The following is an 18,530-nucleotide window of genomic DNA, read 5'->3' as shown; positions in this document are numbered from 1 at the left end:
AACAAAATTATTATCAATTTTATGTCTTTGTTACTCGATTTTATTCATATTTTTTTAAGCTTTAGGTTTATATTAGATAATTATATATAAAGTAAAATTAAAACTGTTAAATACAAGAAACGAATTAATCCTTCTCATAACTTAAGAAGCGTAGGCCGCCGCCATTTATTGTTTAATGTAGTATTTTTATCAAATAAATGACATATTAAATTTATAATTTTTCGTATTAATATAAAGCTTTCTGGTTTCTCTTTAAACTATGTATATATTTCTTCCGTATTGTGAAACATCTATATATTATTTTATGTATTTCACGTTACAATTTGATTCGGAAGAGATTTTTTATACGAAATTTGCCGTGTACTTTTTCACTTACAGAATCTTACTCAAATATAAATTGATAGATTTTATGAAAAATTCATCATGCAACATGGAAAACGATTTTACAAAATATGCAAATAATTCATGTATTTTACATAAATAATGCAGCTTATTCTAATCGCAGCGTGCACGCTGCGATCAGAATGAACTACAAAAGGATACACGATTATAGTTAAATTTAAAAAATAAATGTTTTTAATATAGTAAAAGACAAGATCCTTGATCAAGATGAAATAAATATAAGATTCGTTTGGAAAATGCATAAACTTTTCCGACTATGTTTTCATTTTCTTAAAAAATACAATATATTCAAAAGTTAAACAAGGTAATATACTGTATAACACGTATATATATAAATTTAACGGCCTATATTACTTTATATATATAAACTTGCGAAGGATTATGTAGACTGTACAGCCTACACAGGTAATTAGAAAATCTATGGCCTACAGCATGAGTTTCGGTTGCATTCAGTTTATATTTCGTTACAGAAATGTTTATCTTATGCCATTTTTTTCTTATCCTAAAAAGTATGTATTGTCTATTTCTAAACACGTAGGCCTATATTTTAGCCTTCATTTTTAATGCGTTAATTTTATATATAAATTTCCTTACATTACAATTAGCCTATATATATATATTCTCTTGAAAATAAAATTATTATAAAATAAACAAATATCTTCAATATTACAAAGCATTTAATTAAGAAATTAAGCTTTCTTGGCTTATTTTTATGTAATTTTTAGAAAGTAAACTTGGGTTGATTTATAAAATCAAATGAAAACTTTTGTTTCCTAATTAAATGTTTAATGGAATCGTAAACGTGTTTATTTTTTTCATTATAATAACAGTAGTAGTAATTTGAATTAGGAAGTAATAAAAATTATGAGTTTTGAAAACGGTAGTGAAAGGATAAATTGTCTATATAAATCTATATTGTGAATTCTGCGTGAAGTACAGTACATTGCTTTCTTATTCTATGTTTACTTGTAAACTTACTAACGAAAAAATTCCCAGTTGTTCCACATAGGCTAATCCATGTGGGACAACTGTATGTTACATTAACGCCAAAAACGTTTAAGAGTATATAAGACTTACTTATAAAATTGTTAGTTCGGAATTTTAGTTACCTTCCACTCAAAATTACAATAATTTACTAATTTTCAACATATTTCCGTATAAACTTACCCAAAATATTCCTTATACGACTCGGAATTAGTCCTTTTTTATAATACAAGAGTAGGCCTACATAAATGACCACATCTTTATTAACTAGTTCGAATAGTACTTGATAGTAATGAATTTTCTAGGATGGGAAAAGAATAGAAAATTATTAATTTAGTGGAAGAAATGTATTTCCTTCAGGTAAACTGACTTTCGACATTGATACAAAGATTATAAGCGTACAAATCGGAGGAGGAGGATGTTCTTCCATCCCCTTCTCTCCCCAGTAGAATAGTAACGATTGCAGAAAAACAGGAATCAATTGTTCAGAAACCGATCTTCGATGTAATGATCTATGAAAATGTTCCCCGACGTCGTTGCCACTCACACTCTCTCCTACTTCCATTCTTTTTCAATTTAGGACTTTCTCGTTTCTAACACCGTAATTACGATAAAATTACAAACGTCTTTCAGAAATTCTTAAATCCTTTTTCGTTTCTACTGTATCGATGACTATATTCGAATATATTATCTTTAAAATTGTATATTCGGCTACGAGAACCATTTTATTTAGCTCTTAACGTCAATTCTCTAACGTTATTCGATATTTAAGATGCCTATTAAGAAACGAGCAATTATCAAAATGTCACATCGTCACAATTCCTGGCTGCAATTTTTAATTTTTAAATTAAATAAATTTAAAACGTAGGCTTTGACTTTAGTAGTTATCTTGCCCCTGTACATCATACTTTCCCTTTAAGAATAGAGTCATGCCGGTCATCCACCTCTGGGAGAAAAATTTTCAATTGAAATAACATAATTTCTGTTACACACCTGAAGTTCGTATATAGTTAATCGGGTCCTTCTGCCCTTAAGGTTTCCATATCTGGTCTTGTCTTTCATCTATTCAACTCCGTTCTCGAAATTAATGAAAGACGGGCGATAGTGGGAATTTATAGGTCTTGTAGTCCATTATGATTTGATTTTTTAAAATTAATTTATGTATTTATCAATTTGTTTAACAGAAATGTTAGATTTGCTGTTTCTGGAGGTTCATAATCGCCGAATAAATTTTATTTTCGTCGTGTTTGGTATTAGGTGTATTGAACTCTCTGTATTTTCTAGTTCTATAAATAATTTAATTATATAAATTTCTGAAATATGTAATAATATTTAAGACGAATTATCGTTAAATATTAGTTTATTTTCAAGATTAAAAAAATAAATGTTTCTTTGAAATGTTCTTAAAAGGAAGAGAAGAATAACTCTTATATTCTAGCTTATATGTAATTCACAAAATATATTTCCCATTTAAAAGTTTTAAGAGATAAATTTTGAAGTTTCAATTTACAAATTTACTAGATTTGCATCTAGCCAGGCCTCTTACTTATTCAATTTATATTCTGAAATTGGTCTTATAAACTAGAATAAAATAATTTTTATCCTTTTTAGTTGAGGAAAAAAGTTATATTTTTTCTATTAAAATGAAAATTCAGTTTATATTTTTAAAACATATTTTGAAACTAAACATAATTCTTGTTACATCATCACTTTAGAGTGTATTGCATCGTACTAGCGCTGAAATTTACGCTGAATTACTACAGCAAGACAAAATTAAACCTGTAGGTCTAATGAAGTCTTAGTAAATGAATTTCTACTCTAGGAAAACACTGTATATTACGCATAAATGCAGGCCTTCTCTCTGGGATGTCAATAAGACTATTTGGCGCGGGTTTCACATTTATAGTAGACTCAATTTTTTTCTATAAATCACTCATTCCGTTGGATTTTTTTTTGTGTATTAAGAAAAAACATCTTTATTTTTGCCAAATTTTATTATTTAAATTACACTCTAAAAAATATAATTAAAGATATTTTAAATTTATTAGAGAGCATCAAAAAGATAAGTGGCTCAGGCCTCTGTTGAAAGGCTTTGAATATGAATGCTTTTCTAATGGAAATCAAATTCGTGTATTCAGTTAGATGTGAAAATTAAAGTAGGAAGATTAGAATTTAGGAAGAAATATGATATGATATAATTTTAGAAATTTTAACCATGACAACACCTTAATTAAACCCTTAATTTCTCTATAAATTCATTATTTTGAACATTTCCTATAAATGGAATGAGATATTTGGTTTGTCTCTTTTAATATTTCGCGATATTAATTAATCCTATATAAAATTCAGTATTAGAAATTCTGTCTTAATGAATCTAAACTGAAAAATTCGGATGTAATGTTACCTCGTCGACCTATTAATTTAAAAACTATCTTCACCAAATTTCAGTTTTCCATCTTTGGTAACATTTTAGTTACTAAAACCTAAAGGCCTTTAAGAATTAATGGAGTTTTAATGAAAAGAATTAATGAAGATATTTTCTATGTATTTAAAACATAATTTTATGACGTTATTCTAAAGGCAGTTGCTTTGCAAATTTGTGTATTGCGAATCTATCAAGATGGCATGAGCGAAACACTGCTTCCGTGTTTATGTAGTTTTAATACTCGAAGAGTTATTATAAATCCAGGAGATGACCTTCTAGTAAATCTAATTTACTTTATGAGTTTCTTTTACTCTTTAATTCCTATATTAAACTTACATAAAGTAAAGCTTTAGTCTTTCCGCGATCGTCTTAAACCATTCGACACGCGCAATCTTACACCTGTTTCGGATGCAAATGATCCCATATATATAGCCTATGAATTATTTTAATTTAACTTAATGTTTCGTTTGTTGTTGAAATTGCGTTGCTACGGAATAAAAGAGACACTTTCGTTTACGGGACGAAATTAAAAGCGGTATGTATATTATTGAAGGATTGCTCGGTACAGTTTGCAAGTTTCAAATAACTTAGGCCTAAGTGTATAAAATGTAAACAAAAGAAAGTAGAGAGAGTTAGAGGCTAGAAAAGTTGCCTTACCTGTATGCCAGGTGGGCGAGCAGTTGAGGCAACAGAGAGGTAGAGCGTTGGCGCAAACACTCTTCTCCAGAGGATTTCTGGAAGCGAAGAGAAATGCTTGTTCGCAAGGCCTGGAATCCCATAGATTAGTAGAGGGTATTTTATCCACTTCGATAGAAGCCGAACTAGCACTAGTGTCCGGTAATATATCTCTGATGAGGAACGACGTGCGACGTCCACTACACAATTTGTCCGGAGTGTGAATTGCATCGGATGAAGCCAACATGATGGGAGTCGCGACTAACAGACCACCGACTAGGCGCAAAGTATCTTACGAAAGAGTCTTTAAGAGCAGAGAAGAAAAAAGCAAACGCCAAATATATGTCGCACATTTACTATCAGCAGTAAATGGGAACTCCGTGGGTCTAATCAGGCATACAGGAGCTGATACCCCCTTATGGATCGTGTTGTTGGAAAAATCAATAGTCATAAGTCGGGACAAGAGGCCTTAATAACGATTAAGATTCCGATTCGGTGTAGAAAGTGAAGTGGCGAGTCGACAGCATTAAGAGCAGTTATCAACAGTTTTTGATGCTAGGGTCCGTTATTGATTAACTATCAATTCTTCATCAATGAGAATGGAGGAGCGAGCGAAGAAAAGAAAAGTGGGGAGGAAAAAAAGACATCGTCATAAACGCGTTCGACTCGGCCCGTCTCATTATGTTACTTGAATGGAATAATGTGCATTTCTGTAGTTCTTTAAAGAAAACTTCTCTTTTAAAACGGTTGGCGATCGTGTCGGAGGTTTTTGTGCTTCGGACGCCTTGTTAATGAACGTCATCATCAGGATACTGAAAAGAGCCGATGTAATGAACCGCCACCTTTCATCAACACCCATCTAGCTTGTTAAATGGCGGTGATACTGATAAGACAGGTTGGGCGATTTTTTTCGCTTATCCTCTTTGTTTGCTCGCTGGTGCAACCGACGAGAAGAAAGAACTCTCCCACTCCGAACCGAAAAAAATCAAAAGAGGCGATAAACTAGATTGAGTCGCGTAATTGAAAGTTTGTTTTTAGTCAAACTTTGTTGGTGGGACCGCAAATTACCTCCTTTCGGGACGTTTAATTGGCTCATCCCTCTTTCACACTTTCTCGAATTTCGTCCGTTACTTCTTGTTAAAGGACGTTCGAGTTTAGGAACAGAACCGAAAACGTTCCTAGCACTTTCCCCAATTGAAAACTAATAAATTTATCTTTTTAATTTCATCTTCAGTTAAGGCGATCTCCTTAACTTTTCAAGATTCTATTTAATCAATCGTGACAAATAAAGAGCTTTATAAATGTTTTATAGCCTCATAAAGAAGTTTCCATTGTTGGGAATTACATAAAATTCTTTAACTTACTAAATAGTAACCAATTAAAAAGCAATTTTAACTTAGGAAACGATCAAAATCTACTTCTTTTCGTCTCCTTCGCTCATTTCTAGAGTCGTCTACTAGCATCTGTTTTCGTGTGTAGTTTCCTAGGACACCAACGACAACAAACATGGTAAGACAAAGGGATGATTTCTCCTAATTACTATCTAAATTGTTTAATTTAAAACATTTATTTATATTTAGACCGCTTTTAAACCGGTGGATTCGACTCAAGATGTAGATCAGGAGAGCCAAGGAGTACTTCCTATAAAAATCCTTCCCGATATAGGAGAATCTCATCCTTGTCCTTACTTCCGTTCTTCCAATTATATTATCAAAGTCGAATCTCTACCCAAGCAGAATATAGTATTTATCTTTATTCAACTAATATAATTTTGTTTTTATTCGATAAATTTTATATAATTATTTTTCAGGCACCGGTTCCTGTACCCGTTCCTGTCAGGTAAATTTTAATCTCTTAATTATATAATATAATTGAAGCTTAATATAAAACTTATAATTAACAGTTATCATTATATTTTAATTCATAGAGCGAGACCCGTGAGTATTTACATATTTGGAGTCAACCATTGCATGCAACGGAAATTTATTCTATAATAGAGTTTTGTATTTTTTCACTTAATATAGAATACTGTTATTTAGATTATTTATTTATTTAATGTAGAATTAATAAAACAACAAATGTTTCTTTAATCTTCTACATTTTCCTGAGCTAAAATCTTTAAAATTGGGTTACAATAGCTTAAAGATCAAGTAGAATATATTAAAACTCTTAATTACCTGGCTTATATTTATGATTTTTTTTTTAATTTATTATTTATTTTATAGCTGTAAAGTGATTATTAAATTAAATTTTAATAATATAAATCTTACAAATTTTTTATATAATTACAGTTTTAATGCTGAAAACATTCATATTATTCAGACTTTGATGAATCATAACCTACTTCTTTCATACTGTGAGAGATGATGAAATTTAATATTACTTCTAAAATTCATTTACTAAACATCTGTCTGCCATATTTAAATAAAATTATAGTTCATGTTACCTTTTTTTTTTAATACTAGAATCTCAATTACTAGAAAACTGATCATTTATGTAGATGATAAAACCTTCATCTGTATTGAAGGTTTTATATATAAAAAAATATTTGATAATTAGATTATGTTGATGATAAAATTGCTAAATCCTTCATCTATATGAAGGTTTTGTATCTATAGGCCTATCTCTATGGTGGATATTACTCATTTTATAATAAATTTTAAAGATTTATTTAAATAATTAAAATTTTCTTCCTTTATACAATTTTTTAAACTTTAATCATGTCTTCATTTAACCATAAAATACAAAGAATAATAGAATAAATACTGTCAAATTTTACAATTTTTGTAAGCGTTTATTTAACTTTACATTAAAACCGAATATTTTATAAATTTATACATAAAAGTTTCCGATTTAAAGCATTATATATGGATCCTGTATAGGAATTTGGAGACGAAGAAGCCGAAGAATTGCTAGATTCGTGGTTAGAAGATCTCAATCATGCTGTTGTATGGGAAACCATTTTAGATCTATCTAAAGACGTCAAACTAAAAGATTATATGGATAAGGTAAATTTTAATTAAATTTAATGTTAAAATTTCTATAAAAATATGCATTTTTTGGTCTATTTTTACATAGGTTTCAGATAACCCGAAACATTACGTGCTTACAGAACAGCGGGTTAAGAATTTTCGTGAAAAATTAAGGAAACAATCATGGAAGAAAGATTGGTCTGTAAAATGTGATAAACCTATGGACAGTAGGTAAATTTTTAAATATATATATATTTTTTTTTATAAAATATTTTATTATAATCTGCACAATTTTCTCTTCTCCATTTCATCTTACAGATTTGAATCTAGAGGTTTTAATATATCAAGCGTATCGATTAAAAGAATGCGAAGAAACCCTAGATAATTATGCATATAAAGAACTGAATAATGAATGCTTTCAAAAATCGGTACACGCACGATCTAATTTTTATTTTGATGATTTATATATTTGCACGAATTATGTTAATATTTAATCAGTCAGAGGTTTTTTTTTTCTATATTTGAATTCTAGGGGATTCAGAGGTTAACAGAGGCTTACGATCAACAGTTAGAAAGAGAATGGAAGAAAATTGATGCGAATGAAACAAAATCGCAACCGCCGCGCCAAGCATTTAAAAATTAATTATTATATTTTTAAAAAATTAAATAAATACAAAAAAAAATGTTTAGTTTTGGTATAAGAAATTATATATATTTTTAAAAAATGTATTCATCTATCGCCCTCTGCTGTCGAAATTATGAATTAGTCTAAACATTAAATTTGTTTGTTTATTTATTATTAATAAATAAAAAAAATAATGATTAATAAATCGCTTGATTTTTCCTTATTAAATTATGCTAAACAATAAAAATTTACCGATTAAGGTATAATTATTTAAATTTTAATTTAAATTTCGAATTTTATCTGTTTTATTATATTTTATTTTTAAAATAAACCAATGATTTAATTTATTTCATATTTGAATTATTGCAATAGATTAATCTAGGCAAAGTTCTAATTTCGTTCAAGAGATGGCGCTATGTAAATAATAATAATAATAATAATAATAATAAAAAAACTAGAATTATATTTAAAAATTGAAATTTTATAATGTAATTTTTATTCTTTAAAAATCTTACCTTAATTTTTAAAAAGATTCAGTTTATTGTTATATTTTATTCTAAAATTTATTTAAAATTTATGGAAAAAAAAAAGTGAAGTTATATGCCTCGGGCGAATACCTTGAATCGGCGACATTCCTACTATCGCGAACCAATAAGATACGATATGAATAATTTTAATTTTATAATATCGTTTAAGTTATTTTATAATATATTTTATCGTTTATAAATAATTTTTATCAAGTTATAATGTAATAAAAAATTTTCTAAAAGAAATAGTTTTATACGAGGGGGTCAAAGGTGAAGCGTTGCTGTTGCCATTAGCAACGAAGAAGCGTTCGATCGTCGTCTGATTTTCTGCATTTTTGATCGGAAAAAAAAGGATTAAAATCAAGAAATGTTTGGATTGATTCGGCGTGGATGAGATGATTTGGAGGAGGACATGTCTCTTTCTAACGTCTTTCGTTTCCTTTTTAAGTTTCACTGCGGGTGAGTGTCAAAAAAGCAAACAAAAAATATAAATCTCAGTTGCTTTTCATCTCTCCCTCCCTCTCTCTCACTCTCAATTCAATCTCCATCATCATTTACTTTTTCTCTTTCTTTCATTCCTTAATTTACTCCTATTATTTATATATTATAATCTAGTTTTATTTAAAATTCGTATTGTTTTCATTAATGGTTAACTCTCCATGTTGAGTTGAATGACCAAATCTTCGATTGGTGTAAGTACATGTATGAATGTGAAAGGTGTGAAATTATTATTATTTTTATACATGATAAACACATTCTATAACATTCTAGCATCATTTCTACATCCATAAAATGTGTTTTTATATACTACATAATTAACATTTAAAGAGCCAATGGAATGTAATTTATTACAGATGGAGATTTAAACTTGATTAAATACCCCTATTTTGTTTATATCATATAATTATTTAATAAATTAACATAGATTATTTGTGCGGAGAGGCTTTCGTGTGATTTGTTTACCGACGTTTTAAACGGCGAAATTTAAATGTATCTGTTACAGTTATTCATTAAAATTTTTATTTAATTGTAAATAATATATACTTTTATAATTGAGATTGTAATGTGGAAGGTGTAAATGGTCGAAGATAAGCTATGATTATAAATCCTTAAAAACAATCTAACAATTGTATTAATTGTTTCGGATTGTTTGTGTGATTTGTTTACAGTTTTGTGATGAAATTTGTATTTTTAACATTTATTTATTGAAATTTCTATTTAATTGTAAGAAATATCTATATGTGAAAAATGTAGTATAGTGTTACAATTATATCATAGCTTATATTTGATTGTTGTTTATATGAAAGGTAATAATATGGTTTGGGAATAAATATATTCTTAATTTAATTAAAATATCTAAATTGAATATTATTTTAGTAATTTAGTATCGCCATATAATTATAATACTGGCCTAAAAATTTTATTAATGATGACTAGTAAAATAACAACCATAAATGTCATCAAATATTGATGTCTAGTATGTAGAGAAATATTTATCATTAAAAATTCATTAATATCCAGGTTAACATTAAGCATTGTGTAATTAGTGACAAAACACTCCCTTTAAATTCTGATTTCTGTATTTTAAATGTATTTATCTTTATCATAAACTTGTCCATTCATTTGAAATTACTAAAATATTTATAGAAGATAAAAATAGTTATACTAGCCAAATAAAAATGATTTTCACTAGTAAAAGTAATTACCGAAAATATTCTGATGATATATGTATGAAACATCAAGTTAAATATAACAAACACACTGCTAGATTTTAGAGATGCAACAGACTCTTGAGTAACTACCTAACAGGTATGTTTGTTTTTATTCTTTTAATTTAAAACAAAACTACAGAATATTGTGAATTTAGGAATATTTTATTAGCTGTTTATTTATTATTTTATCAAAACATGTTTTTTAATCTATGGTTTGAAACTATTTTTTTATTTCTTCAAGAAGCCATTCTCAATCAGCAGATGTTTCATTTGGGATATGCATTTCAGGCTCCCCTTCATTCTCTTATTTTATTGATGTCATTTATACTCTTTTATTAAAAGCATATACATTAATTTAGCACATTTAAAATCTTTTTTAAAAAGTTCATGCATATCCTGATTTAAACAAATGTCTTGTATTTGATGACATTTATGGTTGTTATTTTATTAGTCATCATTAATAAAATTTTTGGGTCAGTATCATAATTATATGATGATACTAAATTATTANTATAATTTTTCGTATTAATATAAAGCTTTCTGGTTTCTCTTTAAACTATGTATATATTTCTTCCGTATTGTGAAACATCTATATATTATTTTATGTATTTCACGTTACAATTTGATTCGGAAGAGATTTTTTATACGAAATTTGCCGTGTACTTTTTCACTTACAGAATCTTACTCAAATATAAATTGATAGATTTTATGAAAAATTCATCATGCAACATGGAAAACGATTTTACAAAATATGCAAATAATTCATGTATTTTACATAAATAATGCAGCTTATTCTAATCGCAGCGTGCACGCTGCGATCAGAATGAACTACAAAAGGATACACGATTATAGTTAAATTTAAAAAATAAATGTTTTTAATATAGTAAAAGACAAGATCCTTGATCAAGATGAAATAAATATAAGATTCGTTTGGAAAATGCATAAACTTTTCCGACTATGTTTTCATTTTCTTAAAAAATACAATATATTCAAAAGTTAAACAAGGTAATATACTGTATAACACGTATATATATAAATTTAACGGCCTATATTACTTTATATATATAAACTTGCGAAGGATTATGTAGACTGTACAGCCTACACAGGTAATTAGAAAATCTATGGCCTACAGCATGAGTTTCGGTTGCATTCAGTTTATATTTCGTTACAGAAATGTTTATCTTATGCCATTTTTTTCTTATCCTAAAAAGTATGTATTGTCTATTTCTAAACACGTAGGCCTATATTTTAGCCTTCATTTTTAATGCGTTAATTTTATATATAAATTTCCTTACATTACAATTAGCCTATATATATATATTCTCTTGAAAATAAAATTATTATAAAATAAACAAATATCTTCAATATTACAAAGCATTTAATTAAGAAATTAAGCTTTCTTGGCTTATTTTTATGTAATTTTTAGAAAGTAAACTTGGGTTGATTTATAAAATCAAATGAAAACTTTTGTTTCCTAATTAAATGTTTAATGGAATCGTAAACGTGTTTATTTTTTTCATTATAATAACAGTAGTAGTAATTTGAATTAGGAAGTAATAAAAATTATGAGTTTTGAAAACGGTAGTGAAAGGATAAATTGTCTATATAAATCTATATTGTGAATTCTGCGTGAAGTACAGTACATTGCTTTCTTATTCTATGTTTACTTGTAAACTTACTAACGAAAAAATTCCCAGTTGTTCCACATAGGCTAATCCATGTGGGACAACTGTATGTTACATTAACGCCAAAAACGTTTAAGAGTATATAAGACTTACTTATAAAATTGTTAGTTCGGAATTTTAGTTACCTTCCACTCAAAATTACAATAATTTACTAATTTTCAACATATTTCCGTATAAACTTACCCAAAATATTCCTTATACGACTCGGAATTAGTCCTTTTTTATAATACAAGAGTAGGCCTACATAAATGACCACATCTTTATTAACTAGTTCGAATAGTACTTGATAGTAATGAATTTTCTAGGATGGGAAAAGAATAGAAAATTATTAATTTAGTGGAAGAAATGTATTTCCTTCAGGTAAACTGACTTTCGACATTGATACAAAGATTATAAGCGTACAAATCGGAGGAGGAGGATGTTCTTCCATCCCCTTCTCTCCCCAGTAGAATAGTAACGATTGCAGAAAAACAGGAATCAATTGTTCAGAAACCGATCTTCGATGTAATGATCTATGAAAATGTTCCCCGACGTCGTTGCCACTCACACTCTCTCCTACTTCCATTCTTTTTCAATTTAGGACTTTCTCGTTTCTAACACCGTAATTACGATAAAATTACAAACGTCTTTCAGAAATTCTTAAATCCTTTTTCGTTTCTACTGTATCGATGACTATATTCGAATATATTATCTTTAAAATTGTATATTCGGCTACGAGAACCATTTTATTTAGCTCTTAACGTCAATTCTCTAACGTTATTCGATATTTAAGATGCCTATTAAGAAACGAGCAATTATCAAAATGTCACATCGTCACAATTCCTGGCTGCAATTTTTAATTTTTAAATTAAATAAATTTAAAACGTAGGCTTTGACTTTAGTAGTTATCTTGCCCCTGTACATCATACTTTCCCTTTAAGAATAGAGTCATGCCGGTCATCCACCTCTGGGAGAAAAATTTTCAATTGAAATAACATAATTTCTGTTACACACCTGAAGTTCGTATATAGTTAATCGGGTCCTTCTGCCCTTAAGGTTTCCATATCTGGTCTTGTCTTTCATCTATTCAACTCCGTTCTCGAAATTAATGAAAGACGGGCGATAGTGGGAATTTATAGGTCTTGTAGTCCATTATGATTTGATTTTTTAAAATTAATTTATGTATTTATCAATTTGTTTAACAGAAATGTTAGATTTGCTGTTTCTGGAGGTTCATAATCGCCGAATAAATTTTATTTTCGTCGTGTTTGGTATTAGGTGTATTGAACTCTCTGTATTTTCTAGTTCTATAAATAATTTAATTATATAAATTTCTGAAATATGTAATAATATTTAAGACGAATTATCGTTAAATATAAGTTTATTTTCAAGATTAAAAAAAATAAATGTTTCTTTGAAATGTTCTTAAAAGGAAGAGAAGAATAACTCTTATATTCTAGCTTATATGTAATTCACAAAATATATTTCCCATTTAAAAGTTTTAAGAGATAAATTTTGAAGTTTCAATTTACAAATTTACTAGATTTGCATCTAGCCAGGCCTCTTACTTATTCAATTTATATTCTGAAATTGGTCTTATAAACTAGAATAAAATAATTTTTATCCTTTTTAGTTGAGGAAAAAAGTTATATTTTTTCTATTAAAATGAAAATTCAGTTTATATTTTTAAAACATATTTTGAAACTAAACATAATTCTTGTTACATCATCACTTTAGAGTGTATTGCATCGTACTAGCGCTGAAATTTACGCTGAATTACTACAGCAAGACAAAATTAAACCTGTAGGTCTAATGAAGTCTTAGTAAATGAATTTCTACTCTAGGAAAACACTGTATATTACGCATAAATGCAGGCCTTCTCTCTGGGATGTCAATAAGACTATTTGGCGCGGGTTTCACATTTATAGTAGACTCAAAAAAATTTTTTTCTATAAATCACTCATTCCGTTGGATTTTTTTTTTTTGTGTATTAAGAAAAAACATCTTTATTTTTGCCAAATTTTATTATTTAAATTACACTCTAAAAAATATAATTAAAGATATTTTAAATTTATTAGAGAGCATCAAAAAGATAAGTGGCTCAGGCCTCTGTTGAAAGGCTTTGAATATGAATGCTTTTCTAATGGAAATCAAATTCGTGTATTCAGTTAGATGTGAAAATTAAAGTAGGAAGATTAGAATTTAGGAAGAAATATGATATGATATAATTTTAGAAATTTTAACCATGACAACACCTTAATTAAACCCTTAATTTCTCTATAAATTCATTATTTTGAACATTTCCTATAAATGGAATGAGATATTTGGTTTGTCTCTTTTAATATTTCGCGATATTAATTAATCCTATATAAAATTCAGTATTAGAAATTCTGTCTTAATGAATCTAAACTGAAAAATTCGGATGTAATGTTACCTCGTCGACCTATTAATTTAAAAACTATCTTCACCAAATTTCAGTTTTCCATCTTTGGTAACATTTTAGTTACTAAAACCTAAAGGCCTTTAAGAATTAATGGAGTTTTAATGAAAAGAATTAATGAAGATATTTTCTATGTATTTAAAACATAATTTTATGACGTTATTCTAAAGGCAGTTGCTTTGCAAATTTGTGTATTGCGAATCTATCAAGATGGCATGAGCGAAACACTGCTTCCGTGTTTATGTAGTTTTAATACTCGAAGAGTTATTATAAATCCAGGAGATGACCTTCTAGTAAATCTAATTTACTTTATGAGTTTCTTTTACTCTTTAATTCCTATATTAAACTTACATAAAGTAAAGCTTTAGTCTTTCCGCGATCGTCTTAAACCATTCGACACGCGCAATCTTACACCTGTTTCGGATGCAAATGATCCCATATATATAGCCTATGAATTATTTTAATTTAACTTAATGTTTCGTTTGTTGTTGAAATTGCGTTGCTACGGAATAAAAGAGACACTTTCGTTTACGGGACGAAATTAAAAGCGGTATGTATATTATTGAAGGATTGCTCGGTACAGTTTGCAAGTTTCAAATAACTTAGGCCTAAGTGTATAAAATGTAAACAAAAGAAAGTAGAGAGAGTTAGAGGCTAGAAAAGTTGCCTTACCTGTATGCCAGGTGGGCGAGCAGTTGAGGCAACAGAGAGGTAGAGCGTTGGCGCAAACACTCTTCTCCAGAGGATTTCTGGAAGCGAAGAGAAATGCTTGTTCGCAAGGCCTGGAATCCCATAGATTAGTAGAGGGTATTTTATCCACTTCGATAGAAGCCGAACTAGCACTAGTGTCCGGTAATATATCTCTGATGAGGAACGACGTGCGACGTCCACTACACAATTTGTCCGGAGTGTGAATTGCATCGGATGAAGCCAACATGATGGGAGTCGCGACTAACAGACCACCGACTAGGCGCAAAGTATCTTACGAAAGAGTCTTTAAGAGCAGAGAAGAAAAAAGCAAACGCCAAATATATGTCGCACATTTACTATCAGCAGTAAATGGGAACTCCGTGGGTCTAATCAGGCATACAGGAGCTGATACCCCCTTATGGATCGTGTTGTTGGAAAAATCAATAGTCATAAGTCGGGACAAGAGGCCTTAATAACGATTAAGATTCCGATTCGGTGTAGAAAGTGAAGTGGCGAGTCGACAGCATTAAGAGCAGTTATCAACAGTTTTTGATGCTAGGGTCCGTTATTGATTAACTATCAATTCTTCATCAATGAGAATGGAGGAGCGAGCGAAGAAAAGAAAAGTGGGGAGGAAAAAAAGACATCGTCATAAACGCGTTCGACTCGGCCCGTCTCATTATGTTACTTGAATGGAATAATGTGCATTTCTGTAGTTCTTTAAAGAAAACTTCTCTTTTAAAACGGTTGGCGATCGTGTCGGAGGTTTTTGTGCTTCGGACGCCTTGTTAATGAACGTCATCATCAGGATACTGAAAAGAGCCGATGTAATGAACCGCCACCTTTCATCAACACCCATCTAGCTTGTTAAATGGCGGTGATACTGATAAGACAGGTTGGGCGATTTTTTTCGCTTATCCTCTTTGTTTGCTCGCTGGTGCAACCGACGAGAAGAAAGAACTCTCCCACTCCGAACCGAAAAAAATCAAAAGAGGCGATAAACTAGATTGAGTCGCGTAATTGAAAGTTTGTTTTTAGTCAAACTTTGTTGGTGGGACCGCAAATTACCTCCTTTCGGGACGTTTAATTGGCTCATCCCTCTTTCACACTTTCTCGAATTTCGTCCGTTACTTCTTGTTAAAGGACGTTCGAGTTTAGGAACACAACCGAAAACGTTCCTAGCACTTTCCCCAATTGAAAACTAATAAATTTATCTTTTTAATTTCATCTTCAGTTAAGGCGATCTCCTTAACTTTTCAAGATTCTATTTAATCAATCGTGACAAATAAAGAGCTTTATAAATGTTTTATAGCCTCATAAAGAAGTTTCCATTGTTGGGAATTACATAAAATTCTTTAACTTACTAAATAGTAACCAATTAAAAAGCAATTTTAACTTAGGAAACGATCAAAATCTACTTCTTTTCGTCTCCTTCGCTCATTTCTAGAGTCGTCTACTAGCATCTGTTTTCGTGTGTAGTTTCCTAGGACACCAACGACAACAAACATGGTAAGACAAAGGGATGATTTCTCCTAATTACTATCTAAATTGTTTAATTTAAAACATTTATTTATATTTAGACCGCTTTTAAACCGGTGGATTCGACTCAAGATGTAGATCAGGAGAGCCAAGGAGTACTTCCTATAAAAATCCTTCCCGATATAGGAGAATCTCATCCTTGTCCTTACTTCCGTTCTTCCAATTATATTATCAAAGTCGAATCTCTACCCAAGCAGAATATAGTATTTATCTTTATTCAACTAATATAATTTTGTTTTTATTCGATAAATTTTATATAATTATTTTTCAGGCACCGGTTCCTGTGCCCGTTCCTGTCAGGTAAATTTTAATCTCTTAATTATATAATATAATTGAAGCTTAATATAAAACTTATAATTAACAGTTATCATTATATTTTAATTCATAGAGCGAGACCCGTGAGTATTTACATATTTGGAGTCAACCATTGCATGCAACGGAAATTTATTCTATAATAGAGTTTTGTATTTTTTCACTTAATATAGAATACTGTTATTTAGATTATTTATTTATTTAATGTAGAATTAATAAAACAACAAATGTTTCTTTAATCTTCTACATTTTCCTGAGCTAAAATCTTTAAAATTGGGTTACAATAGCTTAAAGATCAAGTAGAATATATTAAAACTCTTAATTACCTGGCTTATATTTATGATTTTTTTTTTAATTTATTATTTATTTTATAGCTGTAAAGTGATTATTAAATTAAATTTTAATAATATAAATCTTACAAATTTTTTATATAATTACAGTTTTAATGCTGAAAACATTCATATTATTCAGACTTTGATGAATCATAACCTACTTCTTTCATACTGTGAGAGATGATGAAATTTAATATTACTTCTAAAATTCATTTACTAAACATCTGTCTGCCATATTTAAATAAAATTATAGTTCATGTTACCTTTTTTTTTTAATACTAGAATCTCAATTACTAGAAAACTGATCATTTATGTAGATGATAAAACCTTCATCTGTATTGAAGGTTTTATATATAAAAAAATATTTGATAATTAGATTATGTTGATGATAAAATTGCTAAATCCTTCATCTATATGAAGGTTTTGTATCTATAGGCCTATCTCTATGGTGGATATTACTCATTTTATAATAAATTTTAAAGATTTATTTAAATAATTAAAATTTTCTTCCTTTATACAATTTTTTAAACTTTAATCATGTCTTCATTTAACCATAAAATACAAAGAATAATAGAATAAATACTGTCAAATTTTACAATTTTTGTAAGCGTTTATTTAACTTTACATTAAAACCGAATATTTTATAAATTTATACATAAAAGTTTCCGATTTAAAGCATTATATATGGATCCTGTATAGGAATTTGGAGACGAAGAAGCCGAAGAATTGCTAGATTCGTGGTTAGAAGATCTCAATCATGCTGTTGTATGGGAAACCATTTTAGATCTATCTAAAGACGTCAAACTAAAAGATTATATGGATAAGGTAAATTTTAATTAAATTTAATGTTAAAATTTCTATAAAAATATGCATTTTTTGGTCTATTTTTACATAGGTTTCAGATAACCCGAAACATTACGTGCTTACAGAACAGCGGGTTAAGAATTTTCGTGAAAAATTAAGGAAACAATCATGGAAGAAAGATTGGTCTGTAAAATGTGATAAACCTATGGACAGTAGGTAAATTTTTAAATATATATATATTTTTTTTTATAAAATATTTTATTATAATCTGCACAATTTTCTCTTCTCCATTTCATCTTACAGATTTGAATCTAGAGGTTTTAATATATCAAGCGTATCGATTAAAAGAATGCGAAGAAACCCTAGATAATTATGCATATAAAGAACTGAATAATGAATGCTTTCAAAAATCGGTACACGCACGATC

At 28.9% G+C, this 18,530-nt stretch overlaps 2 protein-coding genes and 1 long non-coding RNA gene across 4 annotated transcripts in view; all 3 read left to right on the top strand.

Moving 5' to 3' along the window:
• The first annotated feature begins 662 nt into the window (after positions 1-662).
• Positions 663-8,101, top strand: LOC111637431. Its single transcript, XM_023382917.1, has 9 exons — positions 663-706; positions 5,934-5,995; positions 6,067-6,228; positions 6,297-6,325; positions 6,414-6,423; positions 7,369-7,494; positions 7,565-7,685; positions 7,777-7,886; positions 7,991-8,101. Exons 2-9 carry the CDS (start codon positions 5,993-5,995, stop codon positions 8,099-8,101), a joined length of 672 nt encoding a protein of 223 aa, XP_023238685.1. The 5' UTR covers positions 663-706; positions 5,934-5,992.
• A 357-nt stretch (positions 8,102-8,458) lies between these two features.
• LOC111637433 (protein turtle-like) overlaps positions 8,459-18,530 on the top strand; it is an 80,025-nt gene continuing 69,953 nt past the window's right edge. The window contains exons 1-2 of one of the 2 annotated variants that reach the window (XM_023382921.1): positions 8,459-8,500; positions 8,854-9,069. In XM_023382921.1, coding sequence (XP_023238689.1) covers positions 9,006-9,069 — 64 coding nt within the window. In that variant the 5' untranslated portion in view covers positions 8,459-8,500; positions 8,854-9,005. The remainder of the gene's footprint in view (positions 8,501-8,853; positions 9,070-18,530) is intronic. The other variant, XM_023382920.1, reaches the window with a different exon arrangement.
• On the top strand, positions 11,284-16,775 carry LOC111637435. The gene is made up of 3 exons (XR_002758697.1): positions 11,284-11,327; positions 16,564-16,625; positions 16,697-16,775. It is a non-coding gene; the product is annotated as an uncharacterized LOC111637435 (long non-coding RNA).

Source organism: Centruroides sculpturatus, unplaced genomic scaffold, assembly GCF_000671375.1.
Source record: "Centruroides sculpturatus isolate CEXI.00-Female unplaced genomic scaffold, Cexi_2.0 scaffold1168, whole genome shotgun sequence".
Classification (NCBI taxonomy): domain Eukaryota; kingdom Metazoa; phylum Arthropoda; class Arachnida; order Scorpiones; family Buthidae; genus Centruroides; species Centruroides sculpturatus.
The sequence above is the reverse complement of the archived record's forward strand: the minus strand, read 5'-3'. Positions and strand labels throughout refer to the sequence as shown.

Excerpts from the sequence above, each read along its gene's own strand:
- LOC111637431 (XM_023382917.1), top strand. Across the intron at positions 7,686-7,776 it reads ATGTGATAAACCTATGGACA|ATTTGAATCTAGAGGTTTTA; the intron begins GTAGGTAAATTT and ends TTCATCTTACAG. Across the intron at positions 7,887-7,990 it reads ATGAATGCTTTCAAAAATCG|GGGATTCAGAGGTTAACAGA; the intron begins GTACACGCACGA and ends TTTGAATTCTAG.